The sequence below is a fragment of the Balearica regulorum genome, chromosome 8 (assembly GCF_011004875.1).
Source record: "Balearica regulorum gibbericeps isolate bBalReg1 chromosome 8, bBalReg1.pri, whole genome shotgun sequence".
Classification (NCBI taxonomy): Eukaryota; Metazoa; Chordata; class Aves; order Gruiformes; family Gruidae; genus Balearica; species Balearica regulorum.
Window position 1 is genome coordinate 417,206 of NC_046191.1, and position 17,865 is coordinate 435,070.

At 49.0% G+C, this 17,865-nt stretch overlaps 1 protein-coding gene across 1 annotated transcript in view; it reads left to right on the forward strand.

Annotated features, from left to right (window-relative positions):
- Nucleotides 1-13,969, forward strand: part of ERICH3 (glutamate rich 3) — a 45,279-nt gene extending 31,310 nt beyond the window's left edge. Inside the window, exons 13-19 of the mRNA XM_075759099.1 lie at nt 42-545; nt 6,174-6,320; nt 10,600-11,129; nt 11,235-11,292; nt 11,530-12,266; nt 12,312-13,052; nt 13,493-13,969. Coding sequence (XP_075615214.1) covers nt 42-545; nt 6,174-6,320; nt 10,600-11,129; nt 11,235-11,292; nt 11,530-12,266; nt 12,312-13,052; nt 13,493-13,564 — 2,789 coding nt within the window. The 3' untranslated portion in view covers nt 13,565-13,969. The remainder of the gene's footprint in view (nt 1-41; nt 546-6,173; nt 6,321-10,599; nt 11,130-11,234; nt 11,293-11,529; nt 12,267-12,311; nt 13,053-13,492) is intronic.
- Nucleotides 13,970-17,865: the final 3,896 nt, after the last annotated feature.

Sequence of the window (17,865 nt, forward strand, 5' to 3'; positions counted from 1 at the left end):
AGTGACAAATACTAAAACAAAATTATGTTTGCTATTTCTAGGTGGGAGGTCTGCACGCTCTCTCTCATCCATCAGTACCCAGGATAGCAGTGAAGATGACTCTCATGCTGGAACGATGAAAGGCAATGTTAAGGGCAAAGGGGAGTATGATATCAAAAGGACATCTGATAACGCAGCACATGCACAATATGGAAATGAGAACGGGGAGAATAAACTGCTCAGAATGGGGGAAAATCAGGAAACTTTTGCACTGGAAGAGGAAGGAATAGATGAAGCAGAAAAGGCAAAACCAGAAGATCTAACAGCAAGGGAAGATACTGGAATTTTTCATGAAGATATAATAGAAATACAGCATCAAAGTCCTGAAGTTGATGGGGAACTCAAACAGGCTGGGTCAGTAGAAAGTAACATAGGGGACGATGGGGAGAAGAATGCAAGTACTAGGAGGGATGATGGGGAGGAAAGTCCTCTAGTGCCTTTGGAAAGCAATATGATGGAAGCGGAAGATAGCAATGAAGAGTGTCCTCAGAGTGACGAAGAAGGTGGTGAGTACAGTCCCTTTGCACAATTGTGAGTGACTAGTGCATGCTAATGTTGCTGTATTTGCCTTTACGCTAAGTCATGGTGCAGCATGGGGAATGCAGTTGCTGGACTGTTTTCAGGCTGCTAGAATACTCTGTACTGCTGTGAGCTAAATCACCACCTGGAATATAACCTTGGTTAATTTTTTCTTTTCTAATGTTTCCAGTGTAAGGCTTTGGCTATCCTTTTTTACTCCAGTAGTTGGGTTTCATGTATCATGCAATTATTATAAAATCCAAACGTGATTTATTACCTATAGGAGAATCTGTATGCCCGATTGGGGGACTCTGTTTATAATGTTGAAATACTAGATTCAAAAAGAACACAAAAAATTACCATGTGAATCATGTTGCAGCAGATGAAGATCAAAACTATGTCAGTTATCTATGGTTGTGTGGCTTCACTGTCATGGATTTGTTGGCAAGGAGCAAATCAGTTAGTTGCGTGACACCTCATTTTTACTGGCAATAAAATGGGCATCTTGCAGTTTCAGCCTTACCTTTGTGAATAATGGGCAGTTAATAAAAGGTTGGCCACATGAGCAAGGCTTTGCATTATTACATCTGGGGAATGGGAAAAAATGTAAGCCCTTGCTTTGCAATGTCATCCAGGTCGTGGGGGAAATGTCTTGGATGCTGTTAAATCAAGCAGTATAAAGGAACAGTCGTCTGCACTGGTGCTGATGTGAAGGAGAGCCACAAGCCATGGTAGATGAAATTTCCAGTTGTCTTTCTGTATGCTGGATTTGCGGTGGAATGTGAAATGCTTCTCCTTTGTTTTAACAGATTTTTTTGCTTCTGTTTCTGTTGCCTCCTGTTCATTGCAGTACATCTATCTAAGATAGCTGTGTGTGTAATAAACAAATTGAGTGCTGGTGCTTAATGCTTTGCAAGCCTGTTGCTGCTGGGTTACTTTCACTGTCTTGTGCATTGCTTTTGCTTTGTTATGCATTCAGGATGGAGACAGTAAAGACAGTAGCTTACTATTCATTGAATAATACTGAAGTCTTCAAAGATGTTTGGTTCTGGAACCCCTCTCTGCACTTGTGTGAAAGAAACTTCAATTTAAGGCTCAGATGAGTAGAGTAAGGACTACTGAAGAAGAGAGAACTTTAAAAACCTAGAGGACAGAATATTATGCTGTAATACAAACCCAAGGAATGATCAGTCGAATGTGTCAAGCTAGTAATCTGGTACTGCGTTAGCCTACGACAATAGCATTGTTCTTTATTAGCATAAATTCCTGTGTGCTTACATTTAACACACATGGTTTCATGGCTCCAGGTGTGAACAGAGATCCTCTATCAGATATAGATAGATTGGGTGAATGTTATGTAGGTAACAGTGTTTACTTCTTAGTCAAGTCCTGCATCATCTCTGCTACCAGGAGACTACCTGAGATTCAGGCAGTGCGGATCAAGGAAGGATGAGAAAATCATGGAATCATAAAAATTACAGATAGAAATGACTTCCTAAATTGCACACAGATTTTTTCCCCATCTACATGAGAGTTGTCTAGGTAAATTTTATAGCAAATAAAGACATGCCAAGAAACTGTGTAGAGCAATGAAAGAAAAATATAATGCCCTTTTTGAGATACAATGAGCATGCTAAAGAAATATTGTGGGTTAACAAAGGTCACATGGGAATCTTAGCTTCTTCCAGGCACTTAGCACAGTTGCTGCCATGATAAAGATTCTAATTCAAAAATTTAAGGGTGTCTGTAGTCTTAAAAGAAATGCCAGATGGTTACAACTCCCAGTACTCCAGTCCTCTGAAAGGCTGAGAGCTAAAAGCCTCCAGAGACACGCGTAGGGCAGAAGGAGCTCAGCTCTTTACTGTGGCTGCAGAATTGTTCTCAGTGCGTTCTTGGGCCTCCCTGATGTTTTCACATGAACTTCTCCGTAGGGCTGGTCGTTCTCATCAGCCGTCCAGCCTGCGTTTCGATGAGACTGATAGGGCACTCTGTTGGTTTTGCCTCGATGAGACCAGTCGTGCTTTGTTCATGACAGGATTTCATTAACAGTGCAGAGCTAATTCATCAGAGAAAATCGTATATGCTGAAGAAAGCAAAAGGTGCAAAATGCTCCTCTCGGGTTGTTCAGTGGCAGGCTGAGTCTGGACAAGTCACAGCCAGTGGTGTGACAGGATCTGTCAGAAGTATGGAAATACCTGGGATGGGCTCCTGCTGCACGTTTTCTGATGTTGCTGTGCTCTTGGTGACAAGGAGATATTGCTGATCCCAAGAGAGAGAATTATTGTGAGCGGTATTTGTCCTCCTTCTTAGGCTCTGTGTTTTGATAGACTGTCAATTCCCTTTTGACAAATGTTACGCAGGCAGTAAATTGCAATGAAGGGGAACTGCCAGCGATGGCAGTCTCTTTTGCACACCAGCCACAAGGAAGGAAAAGGGAATTCTGCTGATTGTCTAGATCTCACTGAAATTGATTGCTTTGCCAGTAGGTGAAGTGAAGGATCTTTGTGCTAAGTATTTAAATTAGGTACCGGGCTTATGGTAGACTTCAGGGCTATAATCAGGTCAAGGTAAAATATGTGCACTGTACCTAGCACAGCACTTGGTATTTCAGCAAGTCGAAGAAGGTGCTGCCTCTATCTCTGTGTGGGGCAGCCAAGGGATGTCCTGGAGCAGAAAGCTTCTTGTCTTCTCTGCAGAGCTGAAACATCAGAACGATTCAAGCAGGTTGTGCACTATTGCGCAGAGACCTTTGTCAGGATCTTGGGTCCCAGAGGGAACCTTACCAAGGCTCTGCTGGGACCTTCCCTGCTCAAGTCTCGTGGTTCCTTGCAGAGCAGATCTTAGTGCTTCACCCAGGTGAAATGTGACAGCAAGGAGTGAAGCCATCACTGCCTTTTAGGACCTATGGTGTAGGCAAAAAGGTGTTCATGCTGAGCAACTGCCTTTTGAACTGTAGACTGAAATGGTCTTTTAAAAATTTTCTCACATTTCTATTCTGAGCTGTGTGGGTGCCGGGTACTGATGGGCTAGGAAGGATGGGTGCAAGCATAAAGTAGGAGGAACCACAGGGGGAAGCAGAAGAAAAAATAAAACAAAAGTGAAAAAAAGAAGAAAAATAACATATACAAGGGTGAGTTGAAAGACAGAATCAACAGCATAGGAAAAACCCGACCTCATAGGAAAAAAGTGAGAGAGCACAGGGTGTGCATTGGCAAGAGAGAGGCAGGGATTTGAGAAGAGTGCAAAGTTGTGGCAGGGAGGACAGTGTTGAGTCTTCTCCTCACTGCAAGCTGGTGGGAACAACACCTCTCCCACACCTGGATCTTTCAGTGCCCTGATGGACTCTGAAGCAGCAGGCAGATTAAATCCCATACACACAGCTACATGTATAAAAAAATCAGTCTCAGAAGAATTGATAGCCATTTTTCTTAACAAATTGCTGGAGGGAACATTCTGCCACCTGCAAGTACATGTGATTTCAATACATGATGCCCAGAAGTGGCAGCAATCCATAGAAGACCTGTACAAATGTTTTGAGGCAAGGCAGTATTTCTGTGGGTTAAGTGGGCAATGTGGATGAGACTAGTGGCCCGGTCAGTCAGTCTTATTGTGCTTATTTTTATGCAACTGATTTTCTTCTAGCAGAGCTCCTGGTAGCTTCAGAAGTGCCTGACAGATCAGCCCAGAGGCACATCTCTCACAGTAGTCTGTGTCTCACAGTGGCAAGAGAAGGTGCGGTTCACAAACACGAGAGGCTCTGTTTTCTGAATTTCACCCATTTTGTAGCTCACCTGCACTCCGATCTGTTGTATAATAGCTGTTAGGAAAAAAATGCCTGCCTAGTTCTTTTTGATGCCCATGAGTTTGTCTAGTCTGTTTTTGAATCTGCTGATACTGCCAGCCCCTCGGGCACCTATCACTGCAGGTTCACTGCTTCTGTCCTGTCCCTTCTTGATGAAGCCCAAAACTTTGGGTACCTTTATTACATGCTCTACTGCAGAGTGACCCACAGTCAGCCAGTTCCTTAGCGTGGGAGTGTTAGCTTTTTACTCATGGCTCCTTATTTTTATTTTCAGAGAAATCAAAATAAGGTGTTGCTTGAAAGTCAAGATATCATACCATGTAACACCTCTTTATCTAGGCTGCGAGTCATGATTTAGCCAGGAACATGTTGAGTGGTTTGTTGTGGCAATTGGTTTCAGTCTCTGTATTTTTGTAATAGAAAGCCAGGTCAGGATTCAGATCTTGTTTTTCTCGCTGGCTGAAACTCTGCTGCTGTACTCTCAAACAAAATACTTTGTCTAAATAAAACGCCATAGGCTGATTCTGGGAAGAGCAGTGGTGAAGGTACTGAAAAGTGTCTGTGTTCTCAGCCTTGACGTAGAACTTGTCTGTAGATGTCTAGAAATGGAAACTTGGAACAAGTGTCTCTGCAGCACTTCCACTGCATAGGTGAAGCTGCCCAGTGTACTGCTTCATGTCACATACAGTAATAAAGTCTAGAAATGCTGTGATTGTCTCCTTTGTGATATGAAAGTTATGCTTGACATAAGTATTGAGTACAAGCAATCGACTGAGTTACTCCCTTGCAGTCAAAGGCTTGATAGTTCCAAGCTGCAGAGGAGCAGTCTGAAACATGACCACTGGCACCATCCGAGCAGCAACAGGAATTAATCGAGTCTCACACTAACAGTCATAACACGAACAGAAGTGGGCAGCCGTTCCAGAGATGTACCTGAAGGTCTGCGGTTCCTAATGGACACAGTATACTGGCAATAGAGGCCATTTGGCAGCAAAACCAAGTGTGAGATTTGCCTTTATGCTGTCAGTCCATACCAGTGGTAAACTAGCAAGCTCTTCGTGCAAAAGACTAAGCCAATAACTGCAACAGAAAAGGAAAGACATAGAAAACTGATGGAACTTGAAGGGAGAAGCCTGGGTTGCTCTCAGAGGAGATGCTGAAGGGATCGGACTGTGTACATAGCTGGAATACTGCTCATACAGAAGTTGTTCAGTATTACTAGCTCGAAAGCCATTCACGTAATCATCCAGCAAGTCATAAAGCAGAAATGGAACTGATAGCACAATCTTGACAATAGTGTCAAATGTGTGACTTGACTGTGAAGCATCACAATCATTGCATTTACAGAGCAGAAAATACTTCCCCACTTATTTATAGACAAGCATAGGTCTTCAGTCACTTACGTTAGTTTGGGGAATTGAGGAATCATCAGAACTGTAGCTGGGGGCTTAACATAGATTTTTTTTTTAAAAAAAGTATTCATAGAACAGTAACAATTTTATGTCTGTAAAACAATGTTGTTGCTTGTTTGTCGAACGCCCCTCAGACTGTTTTCTGAAAATGCTGTGGAAGGTTGCTGCTCTGTATTTCAGTAGATGCTCCTGCATGAATTTTCTCTTTGACTTTTAAAGGTTGTCTCCATTTGGTTTTAATCTACTTAAAAAAATTATTGTTTGTGAAGATTTATGTGGCTCCAGTCAGGTCTGCCCTAACATTTCAAATTTTAAGGCAAGCTGAGATAGCTGGATGGCTTCGACTCCCCTTTTGCTTTTTAATGGTTTCTCTTACTTCCTCTTTTGTAACTTTGTGACAGTTTTTGAAGATTGCAAGCCAGACCAGGAGGAAATAGCAAAGGCAATTGGAAATGATCATCAGCTGAATTCTGAACCTGAACCTAGTGATTCCTGTGCAGATGAGGAAGAAGATGACGTAGCAAGTACAGAGCATGATGCCAGTGAAGGTGAGGTTGGCCGTTGATCAGGGACATGGATTAAATCTTACTCATCTGAAGTCTTTTTATAGAAATGTTGGCCCTTTCCCTTCTCTTTCCTTTCTAGGCTATCAAACACTCCTTGTGCTCTTTTCTTTCCTAACTTGTATAAAATTGGGTGATGACCAGCTGGCTTCTGTAGTCATGTACAATTAAAGCTTTTTTGGCAGTTATAAAGGTCCTAGGTAAAGAATCCAAGCCATGAAAAAACTGGCTGCCAGTCAAGAAAATAGCAGGAATCTAGTGTTTCCCTTTGCTTCCAGGTAGCGCGGGGCCTCCGTAGGAAATGTCAAGACGGGCAGGACGGGACTGACAGGCTGGGAGTGAAGCTGCACTGCAGACTTTGTCTCCATGCTGTACCCTGTTGGTCTCCCAAACTCATCTCCCTGTTGGCAGTTAGCATGATTGGCAGTGAGGAAATTTCAGCTTGATCTTTGTTCCTCCCAAGAATGTTTCTGGTCCTTGCAACCCTAGCAGTTTATTGCTGGAGACTTGATCTGCCTGACAGAAGAGCCTTGCATATTATACAGGGGGTATTAAAGCCAGCCATCCTGCCACAGTAGTGAGCCGTAGTGAAAGTAAATGTTAAGATTCTACTCCACAGTAGCAACGAGTCTGAAAAGAGAAGAAAACCATAGGTTAAAACTGACTTCAATCTGCACTGTTGCTCTTACATTTCCTGCTTCCATCCTCTAGGAGTCTTAGAGCTGGCAGGAACAGGTCATATATAATTTTTAAATTGCTAGTTGCACGCTGTCTTGTACTTCACATTAATACAGGGTGTTCTAAGGTTTTTTTTGGTCAGCTGGGAGCCTTTTGATCTTCTTCCTCTATGTAGTCTAAGAACCTAATCTTTTAAGGTTTGTTGTCTTTCATCCAGAGGCTGTATACAGGAAGCTGGAGGTTCCTTCTCATCTCTGGTCTGTCAGTGATTGTCTTTTATTCAGTAATTCTTTCTCAGATGAGATTGCTTCTGCCTTGGTCTCACCAGCTGACCATAAAGAACTGTTTATAAAATTTAATTTCAAAGTCCAGTAGTTTTCATGTGTTGATCTTCACAAGAATCTGTGTTTCTGATGCATAGAACAGGGTAGAGAATATGTCGTTCCTGGGCAGCCTGACTTCTGTGTCAACTGTGCCTCCAAATCAGGGTTGAAACATAGAATCATAGAACGGTTTGGGTTGGAAGGGACCTCAAAACCCATCCAGTGCCACCCCTGCCATGGGCAGGGACACCCTTCACTAGCCCAGGTTGCCCAAAGCCCCATCCAACCTGGCCTTGAACACTGCCAGGGAGCCAGGGGCAGCCACAGCTTCTCTGGGCAACCTCTGCTAGGGCCTCAGCACCCTCACAGGGAAGAATTTCTTCCTAATAGCTCATCTAAATGTGCCCTCCTTCAGCTTAAAGCCTTTCCCCCTTGTCCTGTCACTCCCTGCCCTTGTCACCAGCCCCTCTCCAGCTTTTCTGTAGATCCCCTTTAGGTACTGGAAGGGGCTCTAAGGTCTCCCCGGAGCCTTCTGTTCTCCAGCCTGAACAACCCCAACTCTCTCAGCCTGTCTCCATAGCAGAGGTGCTCCAGCCCTCTGATCATCTCCGTGGCCTCCTCTGGACTCACTCCAACAGCTTCCTCAGGCCCCTTTCCTCCAGGGCTTTGTCCCATGGTATTCTACCAAGCAGATCCCTGAAGAGGCCGAACTCTGCTCTCCTGAAGTCCAGGGCAGTGAGCTTGCTGTGCACCTTCCTTGCTGCCCTGAGGATCTTGAACTCCACCATTTCATTGTCACTGCAGCCAAGGCTGCCCTTGAGCTTCACATTCCCCACCAGCCCCTCCTTGTTGGTAAGAACAAGGTGCAGCATGGCACCTCTCCTCCTTGGCTCCTCTGTCACTTGGAGAAGAAAGTTATCATTGAGGCATTCCAGAAAACTCCTGGATTGCTTACGTCCTGATGTATTGTCCCTCCAACAGGTATCGGGGTGGTTGAGGTCCCCCATTTGTCTACAGAGGGCCTCATGTGCTCGGTCTTGCTGGTTAGATGGCCTGTAGCAGACCCCCACTATAATGTCCCCCGTCCCTGCCCTCCCTTTAAGCTCTCGGTCAGCTCCTCACCCATCCCCAGGCAGTGCTCCGTGCCCTCCAGCTGGTCGGTGACCTAGAGGTGACAACCCCTCCTCATGTCTGCTGCCTGTCCTTCCTAAAGAGCCTGTACCCTTCCCTCCCAACACTCCATAGGAGCCATCCCACCACGTCTCCGTGATGCCAGTGAGGTCACAGCCCTGCAGGTGTGCGTCTCCAGCTCCTCTTGTTTGTTCCCCATGTTTGCTCCCCAGGCAGGTGGTCTTTGGAAAGCCTGCACTCTCCCAGTCATTACCTCAGGTTCTCATGGTGCCTCATTTTCAACACTTTAATGCTGAAACCACTCTACAGTTGCCATTATCTTTCCTGCCCAATGCAAGACCTCGCCTTACAGAAGGGAATACTTCATAAGCAGCAGCCAGAGTAAATTAACTCCGCTCTCTGCTAATGAAGCAGGTAAACATACAGACTATACCATGCACAACACAGCATTTAGTTTCTTTGAGACAAAGTGAACAACGCATCTATTTTACAGGGACTGTCAAAACCCATTACATTAGACATTACATTAGATCAGTCCAATATTAGCAGCTGGACAGCTCAGACACTATACTTTTGTGGAGTCAGTGATGTTTAACTCTGAGTTGGGATGACAGTTGGGATGTTGTATTTGATTTTGTACCAAAACTTCCATTAGAAATTTTTTAAATGATTGCATGTTACTGATTTTGATAGTGGACCGGAGCTCTCCTAGATTCAGAAGGTAGGATTTTCAGTGTAAGTGCTGTAAAAATATGATAGTGATTGATAACTGATTAATATATATATGTATAAAAGAAGAAAAATTTTAAAATATAAGGGGCAGAAAGCTAGGAGTAAACATAAGCAACAAACCTCGTGCAAGATGCGTCTTGGATGAAGGCATTATTTCTTGTATTGCAAAATGTAGAGTTTTTAATTCTAAGGTGTGGTCTAGTGTTCAGGTGATGTGAGGGGACACAAAACCTTCTGTGCTCTCTCCTCTCCTTCCCTGACTCCGTTCTCCCCCTGGAAACTCTTCTCAGCCTGTCCTTTCTTCTGGTTCCTTTACTGTCGGCAGCTGCTTGAGCTGCCTTGTGCGCCTTCTGCTTTCCTCTGCAGCAGACCTGCCCGTGGATGAATCAGGCCCGGCTCGGAAGGGCAGAGTGGTGTTGGAAGGGTTGTGGGAGGGGGGAGCAGCAAGGCTGGTGAAGGGTCGTGGGAAACAACCACAAGCTCTGCTGGCAGAGACGGGCCGGGCAAATAGTGTCCCCCAGGCCTGTTTGTCACCTGCAGTCTTCTCCGGCTGCCGTTCCAGAGATGGGGGCTAGTTGCACAGGCGGTTGCCCAAGCAGGCAGCAAAAAGCCGTAGCTGTGGAGTGCAGCAGCAGTGCAAGAAGGTAAAATAAGTCAAAAACAGTGGGAGATGATTTGGGGCAAGACAACCTCTGCCCAGTTTGAGAAAGGATAGCTTGGGAAAGACGTTGCTCCTCGCTCCTTCCAGTGGCGCAGAACTTGTCATTTTCTAAAGAATGGGAACCTGCCACGTTTGTACAGAACACTGGTGCAACAGCACAAACTGCGGGGGTCCCTGTCCAGGGACAGACCCTGGAGCACCGAATGCAACAAGGGCATTGCCGTTAAATTCCCAGGGGGCAGGAGTCGACCCCGGATTATCCCCCTGGTGTAATTACAGAATCCAGGGGAAACAACTACCCATTTTACACAAACAGCTGAGTATTCTTCTTCCCGTGTGTGCATATTTTACAGAGCAATTTACCACCTATTTCTGAATTTTTGAATGTCACTGTCAAGCTTACAGCTATTTCATAAACCCACACCTGAGCTCCCTGCTAGGCAGGTGAGGGAAGGAGGAAGAGTAGGCAGGGCAGGCAGAACTGTCAGAGTTGAAAGCTGGTCATGCATCAACATTTTTGCTTAAATTAGTTATGCCAGATGCCAGAACGGCAGCACCAGAAATGTAGTCAGAGCACAGGTGTGTGATGAGAAGCAGCACAGCAAGATTTCTTCTCGTCACCATGCTGATGTCCCTTCATGGCTTGGGAGAGATAGCTTCTTTAATAATAGCCCTGTAAAACAGCCTTCACACTAACACAGTTCTCAATAAAACTAATGTTTTGATTATTTCTTAATAGCACCAGATGGAGCTTTCTTGGCAGAAGGAACAAGAACACTTGATGTGCAGAAGGCAGCAGAACAAGTGGTACAAGAAGGGCAGATGGTAGGGGAGAGACAGGCACTTGAGAAGGAAGATTTTGTTGCTGAGGGAGGAGATGCTCGCAGCGAAGAGGCAGGAGAAGAAATGGCGCGGGTGGGAGATTTGCTGCCCGGGGAAGAGGCAGTGGCAGTGCTGCAGGCAGAGGGTCAGCTTGCACTGGAGGAATCCGCACCTGAGGAGAGTGCCACGGCAGAAGAAGATCCCAGGGGAAAGGGGACAGGGAAGGAAATGGAGCCTGGCGCAGAGGTGGCACCTGGGGAGCAGGAGGTTCTGATGGAGGGGACGGAGAGCAAGGTAGCACTGGGAGACCAGGCGCCTGGAGAGGAGCCATCAGGGGCACTGCTAGGCAGGGAGGCAGGTGGAGCAGTGTCCGAGGGACAGGAGGTGGCTGGGGAGGTCTCTGAGGGAGAAGAGGCTGCAGAGGAGGCCTCCGAGGAGAAGGAGGCTGTGGGAGCGACAGGGCCGCCGGTGAAGGAGATGGTAGGTGAGATGGTGTCCGAGGGACAGGAGGTGGCTGGGGAGGTCTCTGAGGGAGAAGAGGCTGCAGAGGAGGCCTCCGAGGAGAAGGAGGCTGTGGGAGCGACAGGGCCGCCGGTGAAGGAGATGGTAGGTGAGATGGTGTCCGAGGGACAGGAGGCGGCTGGGGAGGTCTCTGAGGGAGAAGAGGCTGCAGAGGAGGCCTCCGAGGAGAAGGAGGCTGTGGGAGCGACAGGGCCGCCGGTGAAGGAGATGGTAGGTGAGATGGTGTCCGAGGGACAGGAAGCGGCTGGGGAGGTCTCTGAGGGAGAAGAGGCTGCAGAGGAGGCCTCCGAGGAGAAGGAGGGTGTGGGAGTGAAGGAGATGGTAGGTGAGACAGTGTCTGAGGGAGAGGAGGCCATGGAAGAGGGAGGTTCTGCGGGGAAGGGTGTTATGGCGGGTGCTGTGTCTGAGGGAGAGGAGGCTGTGGAGGATGCGAACTCGGCAGAAGAAGGGATTGCTGTGGTAGTTGGCCCTGAAGCAGAAGAGGCTGTAGAGGAAGCCATTTCTGAAGGGAAGGAGGCTGTGGAGAAGCCTGGAGCTCTCCTGGAAACATTAGGGGATACGAATGTTTGTGCAGGAGAAGCAATGCCTGAAGGAGAAGACTTTGTAAAGGCAAATGAGTTTTCCCAGCTGAAAGCAGCAGGGGAAGAGCGGATGGAGATGGGGAGAGCTGCCATAGGAGCAGCAACATCTGAGACTGGCAAGGCATCAGACGTAGAAGGGAACTCTCTGCTGAGGGCAGAGGACGCAGCGGAGGAGTCTGTGGAGCCTGGCAAGGGTCCCGTGTTGCAAGTAGCACCTGGATTAGAGGCGCTGGTGGGTGCTGGAAGGGATCCCATAAGTGAAGGGTCATCTCGGTTGGAGGAGACCGCAACAGTGGAGAAGGAGGAGGGCTCAGCAGAAGCACTTTTGGGTGGCAACCCATCTCTGGGCAGCAAAGCAAAGACAGAGAGCCCAGTGGAGGAAACACCCGATGGAGGGGTGATGGAAGTATCTGCAGAGAAAGCCAGAGCGGGGTCAGGAGTTGAGGGGGAGGTCACGTGTGGAGCTGCAGGACCAGGGGAGGTGGCAGCTGGGATGGAGGGATCGTTGGAGGGAGCGGCAGGGGAGCTGGCACTGGTGGGGGCAGCAACGGGGCAGGAGGTGGTGGTGGCTGGGGACAGTGGGGTGGGCGATGGGGCAGTGGTGCAGGAGAGCGCGGCAGGAGCAGTGTGGGGGGGACAGAGTGGGACGGAGGTGGCAGAGTGGGAGGGGGTGTCAGCCGAGGGAAGCGGGGCAGCTGGGGAGTCCGGGAGGGACAGGGAAGGGGTGGATGGTGGAGCCACAGCCTGCGGGCAAGGGGTGAACCAGGAGGCAGTGCTGGGGTGCGAGGGAAGGGGGCCAGTGCCCGCGGGGGCTGAGGGCCAGGGCAAGGCAGGGTGGGAGTGGGGCACAGCACATCTCATGTCCCCATGGCATGGAGAACCGTGTGGAGCGATGTGCCCCGGGGAGCAGCCGATTGCAGAAACCTCCCCAAGCACCCTTGTGCATGAGGACGGGGGAGCGGAGCCCAGGGGCAGAGGGTCTGCAGGAGGTGAGGGGCTGTGCCCGGGCACCCAGCCTCAGCCGGCAGCTCCCGGGACAGGGCCAGTGGAGGGCAAGGATGGGCCGCAGGAGGGGACAGAGCAGGCAGGAGTGAAAGCCGAGGGGGAACAGTCAGGCCTCTGCGAAAACAGGAGAGACACACAGCTAGCGGGTGTCTCGGAGAGTGCATGGAGTGCTTCTGGGGCCAGGCAGCAGAGGAAGGACAGTGCTGTTGGAGGAAGCCCAGACACCCCTGATGCTGGCAGGAGGAGCCGTGGTCCCCATGAGGTGAGTCCTGCGTGGGTGGCTGTGGCCCCTCGCGCTTATTCGGGTTCCCAGACCGGTCCCATCAGCAGCAGAAACCACTTCGTCCCGTTTCTTATACTTTAAGTATCTGCTGCCGAAGGGATAATAAATCCTTTTGGGTGGCAGCTTCTGCACTCTTTCCTGTTCCCGAAATCTCGTTACACATATCTTTGGTGCTAACGCAACCCGTCAGTCGTCTCGCCCCTCGCCCATGTGGAGCAGCTCCCACCACCCCACTGGCACTGGTGGCATCGGGTGAGCCTCGGCAGCACCCGCTTGCCCTGATGCTCCAGGTCAACGGCAGCACCAGCTTCGCTGGTTATGCTGGCATCTGCTTGTAGGAAATCTGTTACAGCAGTATCTCAGTAACTCAAAGGTTAGGACATTTTCTGCAAAGCTAATGTTTTCTCATTGTTTTGTAGGATGTTGTAAACCCAGACGCAGTTGTCGTGCCCTCAGTACAGCCCCAGGATGGGGAGGAAACTTTCCTCTAAGCTTTTCTGCAGCTCCTTCAGTGCTGTTTTCTGCATTTACACAAATCGCTGTAGATTTGTGCCAGTTGGGATGTTCACTCCTTTTTTTTTTTTTATTCCACGAGTACCACAACCGTCTGTCATGTTTTACTAGAGCAGCTACTCAGCGTGCAGCAGACAACTGAAATAAGCCTGTATATGCCAGCCCAGGAAACAGCACTCCTTCGCAATTATGAAGACAATAATCGCAAGGATTGTTCCACAGCTGTCATGCTTGTTTTTCCCAAAACACAGAGAAATATTGGACTGGCTGAACCTCCCCTCCTCTCTCAGGCACCGCTTGCTTCTGCTGGCTGGTTGGAGGGAGGGCTGAGGGTAGATGTGCTGTACGTGTTTCCGTAGGACAAGAAGCGTGTTTGTACAAAGTGCCTGTGTTTGACCCTGTGTCTGTGTACTGACTGCATTTCTCTGCGTCTCATTTGCCTTTCTGAAGTGCAGGCTTCACCGTGAGTCTTCGTCGCTGTGCATAGGGCGCTCGCGCACGGTAATGCTTTGATTCTGATGAGGGCGTCTGGGGTGTTCAGCAGAGATGCAGAACGGCAGGATCATGGGGAATGGTGGTCTCACACATGGATTTTTAGCTTGAGGGTCTGTGTTCCCCCCCTCCGTTGCCAACAAGCAAGCCCTCCAGCGTGCACGGGGCCGCGTGTGCCGGGCTGGCTGCGCCCAGGGGGGCTTCTCCTCGGGGATCCAGGCTTCTTGCAGGCCACGCTTCAGGGCGTTCTTGGGACTTTGAAATGTTGTTGAAAATCATTCCGTTCTAACTCGAATTTACAAATGAATACAGCCTGGCCATTTGTTTTTGCTGGTGTCAGTCAGGAGTAACTCCCTGGGCCACAGAGTCTGTGCTGACTCTGCAGGAGGGGTGGTCCGTGTCAAGCTGTTCCAGGCCGGCACTGGCTGTGGATCTCTGCTGTCGAGTCATCCTTTCAGCCCCCCGCACCTCCAAGGGCTCCCCGAGACCCTGCCAGGCTGCGGTGCCCAGGGCTGTGTGTGCAGCGGCCCGACGGGCATTGCTGCGCAGGATGCAGGGTGCTCTGCCCCTGAAGCGGTTTGAGTGGATTGGTACTGTAAGTCACTGAAGATCAGTACATGTGGGATGGGGAATTTCAGTGTGATCAAGTAATCAAGTGTTTGTTCCCTCCTGTACTAGAGACAGCTGCATTTGCATTTTTGGTCTGGATACTAGGAAGTACTTTGAAAGAGAAAAGTAGACAAAAAGACTAATCATAGCTTTACAGTCCTCAGCAGTTGCATCGAGTGATCCTGAGTGGTGCAGCTGAAGTGTTTATTCTGTGCTAGATATGCAATATTTGCTTAAAAGCACATATTTGACTTTTGACCATTCGGCAATGGTCTTTTCTTTTTAACCAGGGAATGTACATAAAATCAGAAGTGGCTTATTCACTGGACCAAGACATTTTCAATGTTGTTCAATATAAAAAAAAGTGCAGTAAGTAGATAATCGGTGTTTATATGCTCTACAGTCAAATACACCTGGTATGTGAAGTGTTCAGAATTTAAATTCATGGTAAGGACCTTCTCCAGAGGTTTGGGTTTTTTCTGTATACATATGCACACCTGCACATTTACTTGGGTCTATAAAAAACCCTGTACCAGCCTGTGCAGTTCCTTGAATTTTTTGGATTGTTTCATTGTAAGAATAATACGTGCCAATCAAGTAGGGCCTAGTCTTCAGTATTTACCTCTGCTTTCTAACTGAATGGCTAATGTTGGGTTGAGCATTTGTGCTGCTAAAACTGTATCGTGCAGATATCCATGGAAAGCAAATGCCTGCGGCTCGTGAGCAGGACTGTACCAAAGCCATTGCCAAATGCACGTTCACACACATGGGTTGCGGTTCAGGTGTTACGGATGAGCAGAGGCAGAGGGATCAGTGCAGGGATTTGCCTTAGCGGTGAGTCCCTGGAAGGGTCGGGATAAAAACTGAGGCTGTACTTGGTCATGAACCACACTGGCTTATTTGACATTTAACTGCTTCATTGAGCAAAGGATGAAAATGCAAAAGGTAAGAGGTTTGATTCATTTGTCATAGCAAGTGCCAGAGTGATCTGCAGAGCATCTCTAAAATACTCTTAACTAATACTCTTGATCTGCAAAGCGAGGGCACTGGGAGGGGGGTCCCCTCTCCCGCGCTGGCGCTGTGTCGCGCTAAGGGAGCTGCAGCCACGCGGGAGCCCTGGGCAGCCCTGTTCTGCCTGAGGGAGAGGGCCCCTCCGGGCTGCAGCCCTGCCCGAGCGCTGCCCTCCGGGTTCTGCTCCAAGGTGAGCGCTGGGCGATGGGAGGGCAGTGCAGGGGTACGATGGGCCCCGGGGCAGGTGGTCCTCCGGGCTGGAAGCCGTCTCTGAAGCGGGTTCCTCCTCTTGGTGCAGCCTCTCGCCAGCCACCAGCCTCCACTGCCGACACTGCTGCCAGGAGGGAGGGTTCGTTCTGTATGGGTAGACGCTTCCTTTAAAGAAATCCGGGATGCAGAGCATGCTGGAGATGATTAAGTGGTAGTACGAGTGTGCAGCAGCAGACTGAACTAGATCCACTCAGCCTTCTAGAGAAGGCAAGAGCTGGTAACCCGGAGGCAGCTGAACCCCCTCGGCACTCTTGGGCTGCACTAGACCTGGGGCACCAGGGGGGTCCCAGGTGAACCATGCAGTAGTGACTGTAAGGAACCAGAGAGCTGACAATCCACTGTTCACAATACCTAAAATATTTATAAATGGCACTTGGGCATTTAACAGTTAGGGAAATGAATCCTTTGGTTAGGGACGTGCCGCCTTGTACAAGTTGTTGTATTGCTCTAAATAAAACACACTCAAGTAGTCTGGTTTTATATACTGATAGAAAAAAAAATCAAATTTCCCAAGGACACTCCATAATTTCTGAGCTCATATCATACTGATGAGGTCATCTCTTTACTCTCATGCTTCTTTCTCTGACAGCTGTATTTAGAGGATGGATATGGGGGGGTTTGATCTGTGGTAAGGACACGGCCCTTACCCCATCCTGTCAGCTTGCCCCCCGCGATGTTCCGGACGGTCCCCCCCGACTCACGTACTCCCCTTCTCCCTCACTTGTTTTGCACGCTGGCAGTGCCACAGGTACTCGTTGGTACAACATGGCCGTGGGGTGACGTGAGCCAGGTCTGTGCCTGGGACATGGCATTGCCGTTCCTGTGTCTGGGTCCTTTAAGGCCACCGATTTCTAAAACGGTCAGAGGACTTGAACCAGCATACGGAATTGAGTTGAATTTGGCAATTTCAGCCTCAGAGAACTGCTCTACTGCTGCTGGTGTGGCTGTTCAAGATGTACCATTTGCACACTTCCAAAACATGGGTATGCCTGGAATCTGAGCAAGTGGAATTTTGGTAAGAAGCAAACCCATCAAAATGGATAATATTATGGTTTTGGAAATGCTACCCGTGGTAATTTCTGCTCTCCTGCCCAACGCTAGTTAGTAATTAACTTCAAAGTGAAAAAATGTAGGTGGCACCTAGGGAAAAACAAGATATGCACCCAAAAAAAAGAGGAGGGACTAATTAAACTGAACATATGTGAAAAAAGCAAACTATCTAACAGGGCTGCCACTGGCAAAACTCATTTTTGGCTCATCAGAAAGGCTTTTTTTAACTCCCTAAACTGTCAGGTGTTCTCAGTAGCTTGTCACTGGATGCTGATGGTTGTGCCTCAGATGTATCATTACTGGCTTAGAGCCGAAATCATACCTCGTGACATTCCACAGGCTAAATGGATGCATTTCACCAGTGGAAGAAAATTGCCCGCTGTGCACTATGGACACGGTATGAGGAGGATTGTTTGAAGTCCGGCTCCCGGAACCGGGCACCAGGCCTGGGGCATCACTCGCAGGGATGTAGGGTGGTGATCTTCACATCCATCACCTGCAAAGTCTGCAGCAGGGAGCACCTTGCAGGTGGCGCGTGCATCTGTCTTACACACGCGCTCGTGCTACGAGGTGGGTTCCTCTGGCTGGGAATTGTCTGCAGTGTTTTGCAGGCTCAGCCGTACCAACCGAGCGTGACCGAGCCCTCCGCCTGCCTGGGGGGGCTGTGCCAGCCGGGCTCCCAGCCGCCCCGCCGTGCCGTGGGCTCACTGGAGCTGCCCGGGGAGCTGGCGGGGGCTGCAGCAAAACGCCTGGGCGGCGAGGTCTGCCCCGGGCCAGGGGTCTGCGGGCACAGCCCTGCGCGCGGCCGGGCAGCACGGCCTCTGCTGCGGAGGAGCCGGACCCGCTC